Source organism: Anomalospiza imberbis, chromosome 18 (assembly GCF_031753505.1).
Source record: "Anomalospiza imberbis isolate Cuckoo-Finch-1a 21T00152 chromosome 18, ASM3175350v1, whole genome shotgun sequence".
NCBI classification, from domain to species: Eukaryota; Metazoa; Chordata; class Aves; order Passeriformes; family Viduidae; genus Anomalospiza; species Anomalospiza imberbis.
This window is the reverse complement of record NC_089698.1, coordinates 11,411,002-11,428,583: the sequence shown is the minus strand read 5'-3', so window position 1 is coordinate 11,428,583 and position 17,582 is coordinate 11,411,002. Positions and strand designations below refer to the sequence as shown.

The following is a 17,582-nucleotide window of genomic DNA, read 5'->3' as shown; positions in this document are numbered from 1 at the left end:
GAGATGAACAGCCAGACCTAAATGGAGGGGAACTGGTGAGATCTTTAAACATGACATGGAAGGAAAAGGTATCTGGGCAGGGTCCCTGTTCTGTTCAACAGCCACTCCAACACAAAGAATGCGTCCTCAGAGCAGGCATTTGAACACCCTCCTGAAGTTGTGGACAGACGGTGCAACAAACTAGAACAGGATGGGGGACATACGTTCCCCATGTTTTCCTCCACACAAGGCCTGATTTCTCCTACATCCAGCTTTAGTGCTCTATCACAGCTAAAGTGAGCACACACACAGCTTTAGCAGCTGCCCAAGTGCAGCAGCCCTTTGCAATCATCACCTCCCCCACTGCATTACACACCTGCCACACAAAGTGTCCCAGGCCAATTCCCAGCAATGGACATGTTCCTCAGATGCTGCCTGCTGTCATGGACACCACACGCTGGCCATGGCAGTCACTAGGACAGGCAGGCTGTCCCGGGGCCTGGCCAACACATCCATCAACCTCCAGCACTCACAGATGGCAGCCTTTCTGCACATGATTTACACAGTAGAGAGAGTATTCTTGCATCCTCCTGTCACAAATGAAGCATCTTCCCCAGTGCCCAGTGCCAGGGGCAGTTCCTATACAGTGGTGTGGAAGTTTTGAAGTTAATGGGCAAATGAGAGACCAAAACAAGCAGCTATTCCATGGAGCAGGCATAGGGCACAAAGCAAGAGGGACAAAGCTGCTGATTTTCTGCCTGTGAATCACACTGTGCACCTCACTATCTGAGGGAAAAATCTTCAATGCTGAGACAATAAGAAGGCAGAAAAAACCTCTGGAGTGAACTGCAGGATTCAAAAGGCCTGTGATGTTTTGCAGTAAGGGTATCAGGAATGAGTTGAGCACAGTCTTACCTGGATCTGTCCTTTCCCCATGATGCGATCTGTGCTCTCTCCATCCTCTTTGGTGAGCTTGGTTTTGTTGTAGCACTTTTCATAGCACAGAATCCGCAGTGTCTGTGAGCCCTCCAGCTCAATCTCAAACTCCTGCAGGGCACCAGGAAAGGAAAGAGCAATGGCTGCATCACAACAGGACACCAGTCTCAGAATACTCAATACAGTCTCTTTAATACTCATCAGAAGAACATTAAAGACTGGCCAAAACCTCCTCCCTACTAGAATTGGTCTAGAAATAAGCTGAAATTGTACTTTGTATCTATAAGGTGGTCAAATTGGAGACTAAGACGGCTCACTCCTTAGTCAGGTTTCACAGGTCTCAGCAAAGTATTATTCAAAGACACAAATGTGCTCACCTTCCTTCTAAGAAATGTTGCTCACCAGCAGGTCTAAATTGGCTGTAAACAGGCAAAATGTCTACAGCTAATTCTTCCCCCTCTCAACAAATAAGCAAAACCATCTCCTTCAACATATTTTTATTTGTGGCTTAAAAAAAATGATCAAGCATGCATCTGTTTAAAAGATGAAATACTGGACAAGAATAATTTGTATCAAACTGTTTGTTTAACTACCGCTAATCCAAGAGAAAACCTTCTGCAAGTCCTGACAGCCAAATGAACCTGGCAGAAAAGTGTTTTCTGAGAGCAGCATGTGCAGCACAAGTGCTGAGCATACAGCAACTTCCTTCATTGGCACGTCTTCTGCCCATCATGTGTTAATGTTTGGCACATGGAACAAGCCACATCAAGAAAAATCAAACCTACCTCGTTCCAGTTGGGCTCTGTGGTGTCTCTGTAAACTCTAGTTTTGGCCTTGTTCACAAAATACCCAAAAGAATCGACCTCTAACGTGCAGTACAAATCTGAGGAGGGGAGACAGGGACAAAAACTTAAAAAAAAAAAATCTAGAATATCTTAACTTGCAATAATCACTTGCCCAAGGTGCCTTCATTTCAATCATCTCTGTATTAGTACCAGTAATACCATCCCATATAAATCGGCCAGCTGCCCTTAAGAAGCTCTATCACCTTTTTTGAGCATTCTATCAAGTCATTCCCCTGAACTTTAACACCACTTTCTTCCCAACAAAAATTCTGGATGCCAGAGAACACCTTTCATTCTTTCATTACAAAACAAAATACAGCTGAAAGAATTCAGGATAAGGGCTGACTTGTTTCTAGAACAGCTGGGTAATCAGCAAGCACTGCTTAAACAGACCAGGGCTAACAATAAATGCTGTGTGCATGATCCTTGATGGTGGTCTTTTCGGGAGTTAAGAGTAGGAACTTCCAGTTCCCCAAAACACCTCTCCTCCTCACCATCACCACAGATGCTGCAATCCACGTCCAGCTGTCCCAGCACATGGCTTATCTACCCCTGTCAGTACCTCTTGTGTGCCCCAGAACTGCAACTCACTTGAGCTTTGCTTGAATCCCGTGGCAGAGTGGACAATGACATTCAGGAATCCATAGAGACCTGGGGATTCATCATCTGTGCAAAAGACCCAAGGGATTTTGTTACATTCACAGTGGAGCCAAGAGTGAGAATGATGAGGGTGATAATACACAGATTAATGAGCAGAGGGTCAACTGTCCCCAAAGGATGGCAGCAGCAAGTGACACTATTTCAGCAAGACAGGAGACTGTTCCACAGTTGACACCTGTAATATCTTCTGGCACTGGGGGCCTTTACAGTGACAGTTCTAGGATCAGCAAGACAGCGTGGAAGAAATTCAAAGGAGAAAAAGTAAATTATAGAGGCAAAATCTACACTAGCAGATTAAGTAGTAATTTAGGATGGTCCCTGACACAATTTTGGCCAATTAGTGTTGTTGCAAAGGATTTTCAGACACAGCTGAAAGCTGCTCCAGGCTAGGAGCCCACCAGGCACTCCAATACCTTGCACAACAGCTGCATGCAAGGAACATTTAATGGTTGATTAATGTATACTGGAGGATGCCTGCAACCTGTAGCAAAAGGGAACAGTAAGAGCAGTTCCAGGGGAAAGCACAAAATCAGGCAGGGGGAGAGTTTCACTGCAGCTACACCATGTGAAAGCAAAACCCAAAGGTCTTACCTTCTTTATTGATAGTGAGGGGAATGTTGTGCACGGTCTGAAGCTTCACACAGGAGTTTGTCAGCATCTGGAGCTCCACTGATGTGAGTGAGAAGCTTTTAAAGCCTGCCATGGAGATTGAAAGAGGGAGGAGTAAAATTCCAAGGAGAGGCTGGATGCATGACCCCTCATCCTGGGCACACATGGGATAGTGCTCCCTGGGCACTGCTCAGCAGCAGCACCGAGGTGCTCAGGGCAGTACTGCTGCTGCTGCAGCCCAGCTCTGCTGCGGACACATTCAGTTACTTGTCCAAGTAAAGTGTCAGGATGGTTCACAGGAAATAGAGGGGTTCTTAGTTCCTTGCAAAGCCAAAAACACCATGCCATAAAAGCAACTAAGTTTCTTTTGAATGGAGCTAGGGAAAAGGGTGTGGCTCTTCCCTCTCTGTGGAATTGCACTGAGCTCAGATCTCTAGGGTAAATGGGAGACTCTCTACACACATTTATTTACTAACTGCACTCTCTACACATTCCTCACAAGTTGCTGCAGCAGAAGTTCCCCAAACAGCCTCAGACAGGAGACATCCATATTGTGCTATGGATTTCAACGCAGATCTCTATTTTGGCAGGGAAGCCTGTCCCACACCTCATCGTCTGGAGCCCTACTCTCTTAAGATCACAGTATTTGTACCAATGACAGCTGAGGGATACTCACATTTCTTCTGCTGTTCCCGGATATTCTCCCTCCACTCTGCCCTTTCATAGTCCGATGAAATGAGGAATGTGTAACTCTACCCAGGAACACGGAAGAAAATAGGGTATGCATTAGTCTGATGCACCACTGAGGGCAGGGCCTGCCTGCTCCCACCCTCCCCCAGTGCAAATTGCTGGACAGACTGTTCTGCTGGCACTCCTGCCCCTCTTCCTGCATCCCATCTCTGTCAAGGCAGGCTGGACTCTGGCAACGTGCCCATGGTACCAACACGGATAGTCAGAGCTCACAGAGCCCCACCCTGCCAAGGGCAGCTGTGGCCCTGCAGCAGCTCCCATGGCAGCTTGTGCTATTCCTCACAACAGGACTTCAGTTGCACCAGGAATGCCAAAAGCCTCCAGCACAGGCCTAGACACTGATGAAGCAGTGACAGTCAGGAAGCAGAGACCAGCTCATGGCTTTTCACTGAGCAGTAACACACTCCCGTGAGACTCCTTTGCCATGGGCATGGAAAGGCCACAGTGAGAGGTTACAGCACTGCCAGAGCAGGGAATACCCCTGGCAGAGAACCCTGGCTGGGGCAGCTGCAGTCCTGAGGACACTGCCCTGAGTGTGCCAAGCCTTGATGCCACAAGGCAGTCTAGAAGGAAGCTGCTGCAGAGCTGGATCTCGCGTGAAGGGCTGTTCCTATTGCTCCACCAGGACTGGTGTTGAGACAGGGGATTCATTTCTGTGGTTATTTCTTAAATGCCAGTCTTGAATGCAAATTAGTCACAGCCTTACAGGATGCCATCATAACCTTTGGCACAGCAAGGGTGAGGTGTCTGCTGCTTGGAAAGCGCTTTGAGGACACACACTAGAGGCCACAAAGCCCTTGCTGTGCAGGAGCACGCGCAGTCACAGACCCCAGCCCCCAGATCTCTGGCCCCCGGGGCTGACGGGGTGCTCTCACCTTGCCATTGCGATTGTGTACCCGGAAGGCCATGTTGGGAGACATCAGCAGTAGGAGGGATTCCTGCTCCGACAGCTTCTTTTTCAACCTCTCAATGACCTTGCTGCCTTTATTGGCTCTCTGAAGGGTGTGGGAGAGAGGGAGCAGAGGACATGTGTTATTCTCCAAATCTGCCCTCATTTACACTAACTGCTATTTTGAAATCCACAGTCTCTACCCTCTGAATAGGTAAACGGCCCCAGAGCAGAAGAAATGCTGTCAATAGGATCCACAGGACCCCCAGCTGCTCAGAAAGGTGTTTTTTGCAGAATCACTACACATGGACTGGGCTCTGTTCCCTGATTCCAGCTGTCCCAGCTGAAGTGCAGTGGTGTGTGGCCACTGTCCCAGCTGTACCCTGTATTTTCTGTTCCAGAGGCTGCAGTATCATCATGTCACCAGGCAGCCATAGCACTGCCAGGTCCTCCAAGTGACTTTAACTAAGGAGACTCTAAGGCACTTCTGTAGAAGCCACCCAGAACTCTCCTACTCACAACCCACTGATCCATTTTCATCAGAGGTCTGCTAAAAATACGTTTTTTCCTGGATAAAATCCAGTACCAAACCCAGCCATGTGTATTGTTTAGCACTGATGCACCAAAGCATGAATCTTAGACACCTGTAGCTGGTGAGTAAACGGCTTCCACAAAGCGTTCTTCCTAAGATCTTACTTTTTCCAGGAAGCCCTCTTTGAAAGCCAGCCAGGGCTGAGAGGCAGAAGCATGTTCTTTGGAAGTGCAGGGAATAACCTTCCCACAGCATGATCAATGCTATTCATATCCTGTCCTACACACCACCAGTGTTCAAACTCTTACTCCTCTTTTAGGCTCCAGGAAGGTTTGGGATCTAACAGCTCTCAGAAAACATGCAAGCAAAGAGAAGCCTGGGCCAGAGGCACCATGTCCCTGTCTGACTGTCAGCATAATTGCTGTTTTCTATACATTTGCTGCTGCTTTGACATCAGTGAAGTAGGAAAAAGCTTCAAAGGCATAACTGAGTCTGCTAAAATTCAAGAGTATATGGCTTCTGACCAAAATCACTGGCAGGATCATAATTTAACAGCCAGAAATTGGCAAATAACACTCCCAGTCCTTTTCATGTCTGCAGCATAAGATCCCTGCCCTCCACATGGATGCTCATAGGAAGAGAGGAGCTGCTGGGTACAACCACGGGGTCTTTTTGTTTCTGCCTCGTCAGAGGGCAGCATCACCCAGGCTGTGCACTTGGATGAGCAAAGCACCTGGCTATCACAAACCCCTGCTGAACACTCTGTTGCAGCCTGGCTCCCCACACTGTGCAGCCCTGGGAGAGCTGCCACCAGCACCTCATCTGAGCACAGACCCTGTGTCTGCATTGCCCTGGAGTGCTCAACTCCTTTACCTTTTCCCGCTGGATGTCGTTCTTGATCTGGGATATCTTGATCTTCATGGCATCCAGCTCCTCATCAGGTACCAGTGGGATATTGGGCACTGCCTCAGACTCATCAACCATTTGGAAACTGATGTCAGTGAGCGGGATGTACCACTTGCAGTCATATTGTTGGCTTTTTCTGAAAGGGAGTAGGTCCAAACCTTTTACTACTACTGGTGTTTGGCAACACCCAGTCCTTCCCACAAGCTCTTCCCTGCTATAATGCAGAAGACATAAATACTGGCCCAGCTTTACTGTGATTCCCATATGGAAAAAGTCTGGCAACAGGCTGCTTTTCAGCAAGACAGCCTAGCAGGGCCAGTAGCTGGTACATAAAAAGGGAACTCATTTTGTTATCTACTTCTTTTCATCCTAAGAAACCACATCCATCTCCTGCAGACAGTTTTGGTCCTGCATGCTCTCTCTTTGAAGCCTCTGGTGTGGCAAAGTTGTAAAGCTGTGCCACGCCTGTGACCTGGTGGCCCCTGGGATCTGAACCTAGCTCTCTCCTGCCCAAGCTGGGGCCAAGGTGGGGCAGGTGAACGAATGGATATAAACCTCTGTGTAATCCAACCAGGGGAGAGAAACTACGGCTCATAGCTGCCATTCTCCAGGGATTTCACCGGGATAAACAGCTCACTTTTTACATGTTTTGTGTCATTTATTCCCTCTTCACCTGTGCTGTCAGGAACATCCACTCTTGGGAATGTCCCATTCCTTTGAAGGTTCATTCCTCACAAGCACATGCTTTGAAAAGGGCAGGTGTAACGTTTTTTCTTGAGGAGGGCAAGAAGATAAGAGATGTCTCCCCAAGAAGAACATTTACCAAATGAAGAGAAGCCCTATTTGAGGCAAGTACATTGGTAATGGTTCCTCCCCCCTCACATTTGAAAATTGTCAGCAAAACTGCTTTGATAGCTGCACTTTGGGGTTGACACATAGTCTGTTTACTGCACCTTTGCCATTTTTCTGTAAAACTGTTAACAGGCTGTAGCTGCAAAGCCAAAATTAACAACCCTAGTAATAAAAAAAAAAGTGAAGAATGTCACCTATTAAAAGAAAGGGGAAATAGAAAAATTAATGACATTTTTCCAGAATACCAGCAGCTACAACACATCCTGCTCTCCTAGGTAGGCTCAGGGCAGGGATGGGAGGAATTACCTTTCCTGAGGGGCCAGGACTTAGGATCTCTTACAGTAAACATTCCTATCTTGCTGATCATTTCTTATCTTCTTTTTATGGATTATGGTTACCCAGGACTGGGATATCCATATGCAACTAAAACTGCAGGCTAAACCCAGGATTCTGTTGCAGCCGGGGTGCAAAGCACGAAGTCCAAAAGGAAACTCTCACCCTCCAATCTGCTTCTTGAGCTTGGCACACAGGAAGAGGTCAGTGAAAAGAAAGACATGGCGTAGCTTGCGAGCCCCTTCCACCAGCTCCACCATGAAACTGTCCTTCAGCAGCTGCCGGTGCTGGGGAAAAAACAGAGAAACATTTCAGTGCAATACGAGCTCCAAATTTGGCACTGAGGCAACACAGTCCTTAAACTCAACTCCTACCAGAGCAAATTCAGTACATTTGTCTAATTCAGAAAAATGAAAGAGCCTTTGAAATACTCCTTGCTGTCAACTCTGCTCCCTGCTGCAGCCCTCTCTCCCAGAGAAAGAGCCATGCATCTTCTCCCCTGCCTGGTGCTGGGTCAGACTTCGGGCTTCTCTCCATCACCTGTTCGTGAGCCCAAGTGCAGTTTGTTGTGAGTCACTGCCCAGCTCCATAGTCCCTGGATCCCTGGCAGCAGATGGTCCCCTCCCGAGCCAGCAGAGAGCAGCACACACCGCTCCTCCCAGAGTCACTTCTCTCAGTCACTTCCCAGCCTCTGCATCAGCTTCAGCCACCCCAGCAGGGACAGCAAAGCTCTCCTCGACCCTTCCTTTCCCATTCACAGAACGACTTTATCAACATTAACAGCTAAACGCCATGGCTGCTCCTTCATTACAAGTGCTGTTAAGGGATAATTCCTGAACATGTGTATCTGGCAAACTTCTCAGGAGCTCCTTATCAGCCTGTGCTTTAAAAGGACTATCTGGATGCACCCTCACCATGTACCTATTCAAGTGCCTATTAGAATCTTCTTTATATAAAGATTCCCCAAACCTAGAAGATGCAAAGAAGCTGCACAACTCTGATGCCTTCAATCCTGCTTCTAGTTCCATGGAGTTTAACAGCCTCCTAAAGAAGGGGCACACATTGGTAAGCAGAACCACTGCTTTCCTAATTCCCTCATGGGGGAGGGGCAGGACAGACAACTCCACAGTTAAAAACCCAAAAGGCTGGAATGCTGGCACGTGGATAGGTGGCTGTGTGCTCCTTCCAGAGACCATGACAGGAGTTTCATGCGCTGCTCTGTGCTCAGCTCCTCCACTGTGCTGTCAGGATCAGCAGGACTCGGTGCACACCTGGAGCAGATACTGCGCACTGATTTTCAAGCAGAAGTCAGGGCATTCAGCTCTGAGCAAGTTTTATTTCCACCATTATGTAAAACTGTCAGGGTTGCCCCACTTCACAGCCAGTACAAGCAGGAACCATCAGCTTCCCCACACATGCTAAGGTAAGCTAAGGAACTCTTTCCTGATCTGTACTTCCTTTGTTATTCCAGCCAAGAGGATGCTCCTCTGCCATCCCTAAGTGACGTATCAGACATCCCACATCTGCCTAGACAGCGCTGTGGCTGGAGACAGGAGAGTTCTGCTAACCCTGTCCAGGGCTAACCAGCACCTCCCCAGCTGCCTCACTGCCAGCCTTGCCCAGCCCCAGGCTCAGGACTCGCCCCCGAGTCCCCGCTGCCCTGCCCCCTGGCCAGGACCCCCACACTGACACACACACAGAAGGGTCTCCTGGGACAGCACCATGGGAGCAGCTCCCCTGGGCAAGGTCAGGACACCCACACCAGAAGTGATGCCTCCATTTCTCAGGTGATGCCCCTGGGTTCTGTTTGTTGCGTGACTTAACAAACCCTGAACGCATTCCCTGCCGAGGGTGTGGGAGTGCAAACGCCCGTGCTGCCTCTCCTTCTGCCTACCATTCTTCCCATCTTGGCTCTCCAAAATTAAAACAAACCACATCAGTCCTGAGCCTAGCAGGCATCATGGCAAGGAACACATGACAAAGAAATGCCCTTGCAGACATAATTCTTCTTTCCATAGTCTGTCCCACAGCACCCTACACTTCCTGACAGGGACTAGGAGCCTGCATGTTCCCGTCTGCAGCTGCAAGAGCACCACAGCTACCAGCAAAAGCACGTGGAGCGGTGTCAGCAGCTCATCTTGGTGCTGCCTTCTATTACACAAAGGTCCTGGAAATCTATGAGCACGGCAAATCCTGGAAATCTGTGAGCAAAAGCTGCACCTTTCCCAGAGCTGCAGGAAGCACGGCTGCTCCCTGGCAGACTGCTGCACCATCTCTGGGCAGGACTCTGGGGAGATCTGGCATCCAGCAGTGATTCAGCTCACAAAGGTCTGTACATATGTTCGTGTTTATTTTTAGGTGGGTGTGATCGTCCTGGCTTCTTCTCAGTGCTTTTGGAGAGAACTCCTGCCTGCAGTAATGCCTTTGCTGCTGATGGGCACTTGAGCACGCCTTCCCCTCCTGCCTGGGAGAGCAAGCCCCAGACAGGAAACTAGAAACACTGAGCTTTGAAAATAAATAAACAAACAGGAGGAGGTACGGTGTCAGTAGCACAAGAACACTCTCCACTCCTGCAAAGAATTTCATTTGGGAGCAATGATAATAAGCAGGGAAAGATATTTTCTTAGCAAGCCAAACCCCTGATCTCAGGTTTCTAGATCTGATGCATATTAATTACACTGCAAATCAGCTCAGCTCCTCTGGAGCAATGAGAATAGCTGCTTGCTGCCAGCTCAACCTCTGCACATTGTTCGTAGGTGTAAGGATGTTCTCACAGCTTACTCATCTCTGATACCCAGCAGGATGTAGCACTGTCCTTTCCCTGCCTGGCACTGACAGGGCACAGTCCTGACCTGACCTTCTGTCTGCCTCTGCCAGGCACTGGCAGTGTGTGAGATGAGCCAGGGCCCCAGCCCAGCACCCTGCTGAGAGCACATCTCCCCAAAACCCGAGCAGAAAGCTCAGCCATTCCATGCCAAGTGACCCAACAACCTTCACATTCTCATCTGGGGCTGAGGCGGCACTGAGTTGATGTGGGTTAGCACTCCTGGGAACCAAATCCTATCAGTGACACAGACACAGTGCAACCCTGAAGCAGCAAAAACTCCCACAAAGAGAGCTGGGTGGTAGAGAACAAGCCTATACTTCCTAAGCTTGACTGGAACAGAAGGAAAGAGGTGAAAGAGAAATATTCCAGTCAGTCAGAGAGAAACATGGAGCTTCCCAGAACCCTTCATTCTTATCTTCTTGCTCATGGGAGCTAGTTGGGAAGGTGTCCCTCCAGCAAGCAGTGGCGTGAACTGCCACAAGAGCAACCAAGCATCTGGGGAGGAGAGTACAGGAGAAAACATTTGTGGATCAAGTCAGGAAATTTCTCCTCACGACCAGCTTTTCTTGGAAAAGAGAACTTTCATTAAGGCTGGGTAAAACAGGCATGCCCCAGGCTGCTCAGCATCCGTGGAGCTGAGGAGGGGCACTTCCAGCAAAGGGGCACATCCTTTGCTGCAAATGAGTCATCTTGCCGGGAGGTTCAGCAGGTCAGAGGGAAACAATAAAAGGATTTCCCAATGGCTTACCAGATCCCCGCCAAACCCCACAGTGTGGGAGCAAAGGGCACCTTCCTGGACCTCCTGACATGAGTCAGCCCATCCTCTCCCACCCTGGGGGAGCCAGCAGCCCCCTCAGACAAGGCTTGTGCCACTCAGAGGCCTGTGCCACCTCAGCTCTGCAGTTTTGGAACCAAGACTTTGGTCAATTCCTCCCACCCAGAGCCACCAACAGCTACTCCTTTGGTGGCCTCCTGTTAAATGGGGTCTACTGAAACACAAGAGTTTTTGGAAGGGTGAGCCTGCTGTACTGACATATAATAGCTCTCGTGTGGGAAACCATCACTCTACCTTTTTCCCAGAGTTACTCTGTTTGTTAAAGTAACCAAAGGTGCTAAAGATTTCCTAAAACACTCTGAAATAACACTGACTACAGAAACACCAAATAGACATCCAAGAGAACATAAGATTAGGGTGATAGGGAGACAGTGGCAGGAAAGTGGCAGAGTGACCCCTCTCTTCCACGGACAGTCCCCAAGTCTGTCAGGTGTCCAGCACAGGACACACAGCTCAGATTCAGAAAGATGTTCCAGGAAGTGTGGGACAAAAGTCTTGATTTTGTGTCATCATAGAGTGAATTAGGATCATCTTTAATCTCTCACACAAGGCCTGTGCTCTTAACTTCAGTGGCTCTTGCAAAGCTCCTGTACTGGTGCAACATCTCTTTTCCAGGCCCTGCTTTTTTTTGCATGTTTTCATCTGCTTCTTCTCCCACCCACCTCAGTGTTCTGAACAAAAGAGCTCTCCCTGTACCTTTTCCAGAGCTTGGTTATCCTCTTTGGATTGCCTATTGCTGTCCTCCTCCTCCTCTTACCTCTGTCACTGAACATCTTCCCCTCCTCTGCTACCAAGCTCACGACTACCTGTGTGCTCATCTATTCATCCTACAGTGTTTTTGTGCTGTTTGCATATGATAAATCCTGCTGCTGTCACAGACTGATTAACTCCAGGAAGTGTGGCCAGCTTGTCTGAGACACATTACAAAAAGTAGAATTGAAAAACCTACTCAAGCAGACCCACAGCTGCAGAAAAGGCCATCTCCCCGCTTGTGCGCCGAGGAAAGAGCTCATCCGATGTGGTGACAGCAGAGGCCTGCAGCGTGCGTGGGTGAGAGCCCCAGGAAGGGCTGGGACATGTGTGAGGCACCAGGAGGAGGGGAAAACCAGGAGATGGGTATTGGCACATGTCAGTGAGGAAGAGGTGGTTTGGCTTTCTGCAGAGCGTAGGAAGAAAATGATTCCTCGTGTGTGTAAGTGTGTTGCAAGACCAGCACTGCAAAAATAATAAAACAAAAAAAGAGATGCTCTGCCTAGGGAGTTAAACTGGCTGCTCTTTGAGCATTTTAATGGCCTCTTTCTTCTTCCCAAAGCTCCTGTCACCAGGAGCTCTCTGACTCCAGCTGTAAGACAGAGTGTGAAGAGGCCAAGATAATTTCTGAGTGCTCTATTGCCAACATCTGCCCAAGGCCTCCAGGAGCAGTAGGCACCAGGCCCATGCTGTGCATGACTGCATCTAAGCATCACTTCCAGCTTTTCAAAGGCTTCAGTTTGCACTTCTGCTCCTTGCACATGTCCTTTGTCCTTTCCCCTCTCTAGCACACTTGGTCCTCTACAAAGTCAAACAGAAGCCTAAGGCAATGCTAGCCAGTCCCTTGACTGCAGTTTAAAACCACATTTAGAAACACAGTAGAGCAGCTTGCCAAGCAGCCTCTCCTCTCCAGGACAAGGACAAAGGTGTACAGCAGCACAAGCAGATCTGTGATGTGATCTACCGGGCTTGTTTTTGGAAAAAGCTGCCTGTCAGCTCCCTTGTGTCTGGACCAGTGCTGATGAGACCAGACATGAAGCCACTCAGCCAGCAGTGACCCAAAACTCCAGGCTCCTTTCCTCTGTGCTGTTGTGAGATCACACAAACACCAGTATGAACACACCAGAGAGGGTGGGAGGACATGGCCAGGACAAGGCAGAGTGGCAGCCACCACACTCAGGTTGGTCTGAACTGCCCTGGAACAACACTCTGCAAAGAGCATTAGAGGAGCAGCAGTCAGGAAAGGGACCACCAAGTGAACTCTGCATTTTTTTGCTGTTTCATTAATTCCTGCTTTACACAAATGAATTAGCTGGAAACACCAGCCTTGACCTCTGGCAGGCCAAGACAAGCACTACAGTCATTTGCATCTGGGCTTAGCTGAAAAACCCCAACGTGCAGTACCTAGAGCTGCTCTGTTAATAAGACTAGAGAAGGTTATTACTGCCCTCCTTCTGCACATAACAGTGGCACATCCTTCATCCCAATGCATTTGTTTTCCTTCTTCCCCAAGGCACTGTCCCCAGTAAAACCTTATCCTTGTTCCTTATTTAAACCAAGACAACAGTGGTGCAGAAGGATCAGCAGGGACAAGAAGATGCCTCTACCATGGCCCCAAGGGCCAGGTGACTCTCCACCACTCATATTCCAAGCCACAAAGTACAGGGCTACTGGCTACTTAGACTCTCTTCCCCTCCACTTGCTTGGAGCAAATAACCAACCATTTGCTTGGTTATTTGGAAGGTTAGCAAAGTGGATACCTGTAGATAATTCATTAAAAAACTGCAAAAAGGTAAAACTATGAAGTAGAAAGATGGGATGAAAAGAAGGGAGCAAGCGAACGTAGTGGATCAAGCTGAATGGAAACAGATCCCAAAGGCCAGAGATGCCCTCCTGGCTCCCCCGTGTTGCCAGCCTGGGGCTGAGGCTCTGCTGGCTCCTCTGTACCATGGCCCTCAGCAAAGTCTGCTACAGTCAGCAAGGACCAAACTCTCTGTTCACAGGCTCATTGTACCAATTCTGCCTTCCCTGCTGCAGCTCCTTCTGGCCCTCTGGGGAGGGATTTTACTCCCTTTGTTCCCATCTCTTTGCGCTACCTGAAATACTCATCCAGTCCAGCAAATCAAACCACATGACAAACCTCCCAGTTCCTGTGCATAAGTCTAGATTAGAACAAAGCCTCTGGAGCCCAGCAGAACTGGGGGGCTGGAGTGCAGGATGAACACCTGGCACCAACAGAGAGCCCAGCAGGCAGGGCAGGCTGAGTCACTGCTCCCAAAGCAGGGAATCACCTCTGCAAAAGAGAACAACACTGTGCTGATGAGCCTGTACTCTCTCCTGACCTGCACTCCCCTCCTTAGCAGCCTGTCACTAGGGAGATTAACAACTGGCTGCTTTCCCCCAGTTCAAAGCAATCCTGAAAAAAAGAGCTGGAGCAAGAGGCTGGCAAAGGAGATTTGATTCCTCCCCACAATACACTCAAAAGGAAAAAATATTCCACATTAAAGGCAAGGACTGGGAAAAAAAGATAACTGAGATCAGCACCTAAGCAATACATGAGAGGAAAAGGCTATTTTACCCTCCTTCCTTTCCACCAAGGAAACTTCAATGGGAGGAGTACAAATAATGAAAAAAGCCATCAAAGCAAGCTGGTGATTCATTAAAATAAAAAATGCATTATGCATTGAGAGCAGTCAATTAGGAGATGCAATCCACACACTGTCCTGTCACCCCGGGGGAAGCACCAGCAAGGCGAGTGGGAGGAAAGAATAAGTAGAAAAGGAAAGATTTACAGGCATAAACAAAACCCAGTTATGACCCCAAGCTGAGCAGCTTGTAGGAAGGAACAGCCATCACTAACCCACACAGAGTAGCTGGGAGCAGATTTGTGTCTCTGCATTACTACATGGAGAGTGAACATACCTACTCTCAGGACACAGAGGGTTCAACTGGGGCACTACTGCTTTGATAGAAGTGGGATATTGGTACCAAATAACTAAATAAAATATTCATGGTCAGATTGCCAGAGTGGAAGGGAAGTGCTTTCCTTCCCTGGGCTTGGGAAAAGCTGTGTTCGGTATGGGAAGGCACAAAGGCTTCCCAATCCCCCCCTAGCACACCCACCAGAGCCCTCTCCTGTGGTATGTCCTCTTCCTCCCTCCCCAACATACCTGCAGTCACTGCAGGACCAGTGAGAGTGTGACCAGGCCTGCTGAGCCCAGTCCTGCCGTGCCTCCCCATCTGCTTTCTAAGATCTGACAGATACACCGCTCCAAAAAGTGATCAGCAGGATCATCCTCCTGAGCTTGCTCCTCTGCCTGGGCTCTGGCACCTCATTAGGATTCTGCATGACACGTTTCAAAGCCTGCATCCCTCACTGAGATGCTGACAGACAACCAGAGAACACAAACTGCTCCCTCCCCTGTGAGGGGCATTCTAGCCTGTGCTTTCTGCTATGACTCAATCAGCAGTCACTTTAACGAGGCCATCTCCTGTCACTGAGGCACTGGTGACTGATGGCTGAGCTTCTACCTCAGCCTCCGATTCCTCGGCCCCTCCTCTTCTTTTCTCAGCTGGAGGTGTCCTCGGTTGACAAAATGAGACAATGAGCAAGACTTGCAGGACAAAGTGCACCAAATTCCCAGAACTGCAGCTTCCAGCAAACCTTCTGTCAGCTGAAAATCAGTTTAACAGCTAAAAGCAAGCATGTTTAGCTGTCAGGATTTGGGAATAAATCATGAAGGTTCACGGTATCTTAACAATCTCCTGTGCTTTGTAAGAGATGTTTTTGTACAGGGTAATTTGGGTCACTGTTGATCAGCCCATGTCTGGAATGCTGCCACAGCTTTTCTTACACCGTTACTGTCTGAGCTGCACCTCTCTGTGTCCAATCTCCTACATCTTTCTTTCTCTCAACACTTCTGCCAGTCCTGGCCTTTCTTTACCAAGAGGGACTGAATCCCTTTTTACTGGAGGCAGCTGAATCAACCCATTGAGGAATGCAGACTCCAGCACAGAGAAGTTCCATGGTCTCCCTGCAAAACACTGCATGCAGGTGAAGGATCTGCACATCTCAGACCTTTCTGGGTGCAGTCCAGCTCCCTGCAGAGCTGAGAAGGGTTATATTATACTCTTAGGAGTCAATAATCTCTCTGGCATTCCCAACCCATTCCATTCATTTTGCTTTCCAGTCATATTTACAACACTCTCTTTTAGAATAAAGATGCAGAAAATTAATTTTATGGTGAAAATGAAGATTCTGGAAAGCAACTTTTCCTTATCCTTCATGACTTCTGATATTTCCTCATCTTTTTCTCCTCCCAGGCTTCCCACTTGATTTCAGTTTGCAGGTAAAATACAAATCCATTTAGTGCATGGCAATGTGCATCATAGGAACTACGTATGACAAATGATTATAACAATGCTAAGGACAAAACTCTAATCACACCTTTCCTCTCGGTTTCCAAACTGTTTTCTGAAAAGAAAACAGAGGGAGCCGTACCACATCCTTTAGAGAACAAGGACATTGGATAATCTGTATCTTAGCAACAAACAGCTTAACAGCATAACTTCCTAGTCCGCTCTACAGAAAAGACATAACCAGTATTTAGAAACTGAGAAAATAACAAGACAGGAAGACACACCTCCCCTTTCTTTACAGTCATGGACTGCCGGCGAGGAGTGATCTCCTCGTTGATGCTGGAGAGGAAGTTCTGTGAGATCCGCAGAGCATCCTGCAGCAGGGGATGGTCAGGGTGGCTCACAGGAGTGTGCTTGAGCAAATCCTGACAGCAGGAACACAAAGAGAGAACACAGTCATGGGCAGCATTGGCTGGCAGGAGAGCTCGAGCACCCCTAATAAGAGCTGTAGGACAAGATGCTCCAGCTTCTTCATACAGAGGAGAGCAAAGCTTTATCTCTAGATAAAGATAAAAATACCCTGCACTTCTTGGTGACATCACTGTAAAAATAGCAGCATCCTACCCATGGACTCCATCTCCTTGGTGTAAAGGGAAGAGGCTCTTATGCAGCTCAACAGGTTTATTTTTGCAGTCCTGCAGCTCCATGGAAAATCTGAAGGTCAAAGAAAATAGGACAGGGGTCTAAAGTTTGAAAACTCCCCTTCAGATACTTACATGCAGGACAAGTGTGCTGCGGGTCACTCGATCCACTGGCTTGTACAACAGAGCTGTGGAAACAAAGCAGCAGGAATATCAGGAAGAGTGAGTACGGAAGCTCCTTCTAGTATGGGGTGTCTTCTACTCATGTGCACAAAGACAAGCACTGTGGAAGCTGATCTTGGCCAGGCTCTCTAACTGCCCCCATAAAACCATCACTGCTGGGGTTGTATTTGTGCTATCACTGGGCAGCAGATGTTCTCTTAAAATGACAGCAGCCCTGTGGTTAGGCTGGCTTTGCCCAAAGGCACCAATGAGGTTTGAAGCCAGGAGGCACTTCCCCATGCAGGCAGCCTGCTTTGCACGAGCTCTGCGACTTAGCAAAAGGGAACTGACTTCCCAGGTAGAGCCCCAGACTCCATAACCTTGCAGCATCCCAAAAGAAAAAGAGAGGGTGGAGGCCTGGCAACAGCCTCCACACAGTCCTGACAGACCAGTCTCCTCTCCATGGATCACTCACTTTCCAAGGAATTTTTCGTCGTCTGATCTTTAGATTCCTTTGTGCTTCTGGCCTTTAGATTCTAAAAGAAAAAGAAAACCCATGTAGCAGATGGTCAATCACTTTGAAATATCACATGGGAACACAACAGACTATCTGCTCCTCCAGGAGAAGGCCTAGGTGTGAAAGGAGGAGAGCCCTATCACAGTTCAAGTCAGCGATGGAAAAATGCACTTTCCTTCTTGGTAAATCCACCACTGCCA

The 17,582-nt window shown here is 48.4% G+C and overlaps 1 protein-coding gene across 1 annotated transcript in view; it reads right to left on the bottom strand.

Annotated features, from left to right (window-relative positions):
- The window catches only part of BCR (BCR activator of RhoGEF and GTPase), a 99,831-nt gene that overhangs the window by 18,569 nt on the left and 63,680 nt on the right, over positions 1-17,582 (bottom strand). The window contains exons 6-16 of the mRNA XM_068209077.1: positions 17,341-17,401; positions 16,839-16,891; positions 16,347-16,487; positions 7,457-7,578; positions 6,074-6,242; positions 4,655-4,774; positions 3,706-3,781; positions 3,012-3,116; positions 2,352-2,426; positions 1,701-1,798; positions 895-1,026 (exon numbers count right to left, since the gene is read on the bottom strand). Of these exons, the coding sequence (XP_068065178.1) occupies positions 895-1,026; positions 1,701-1,798; positions 2,352-2,426; positions 3,012-3,116; positions 3,706-3,781; positions 4,655-4,774; positions 6,074-6,242; positions 7,457-7,578; positions 16,347-16,487; positions 16,839-16,891; positions 17,341-17,401 (1,152 nt within the window). The remainder of the gene's footprint in view (positions 1-894; positions 1,027-1,700; positions 1,799-2,351; positions 2,427-3,011; positions 3,117-3,705; positions 3,782-4,654; positions 4,775-6,073; positions 6,243-7,456; positions 7,579-16,346; positions 16,488-16,838; positions 16,892-17,340; positions 17,402-17,582) is intronic.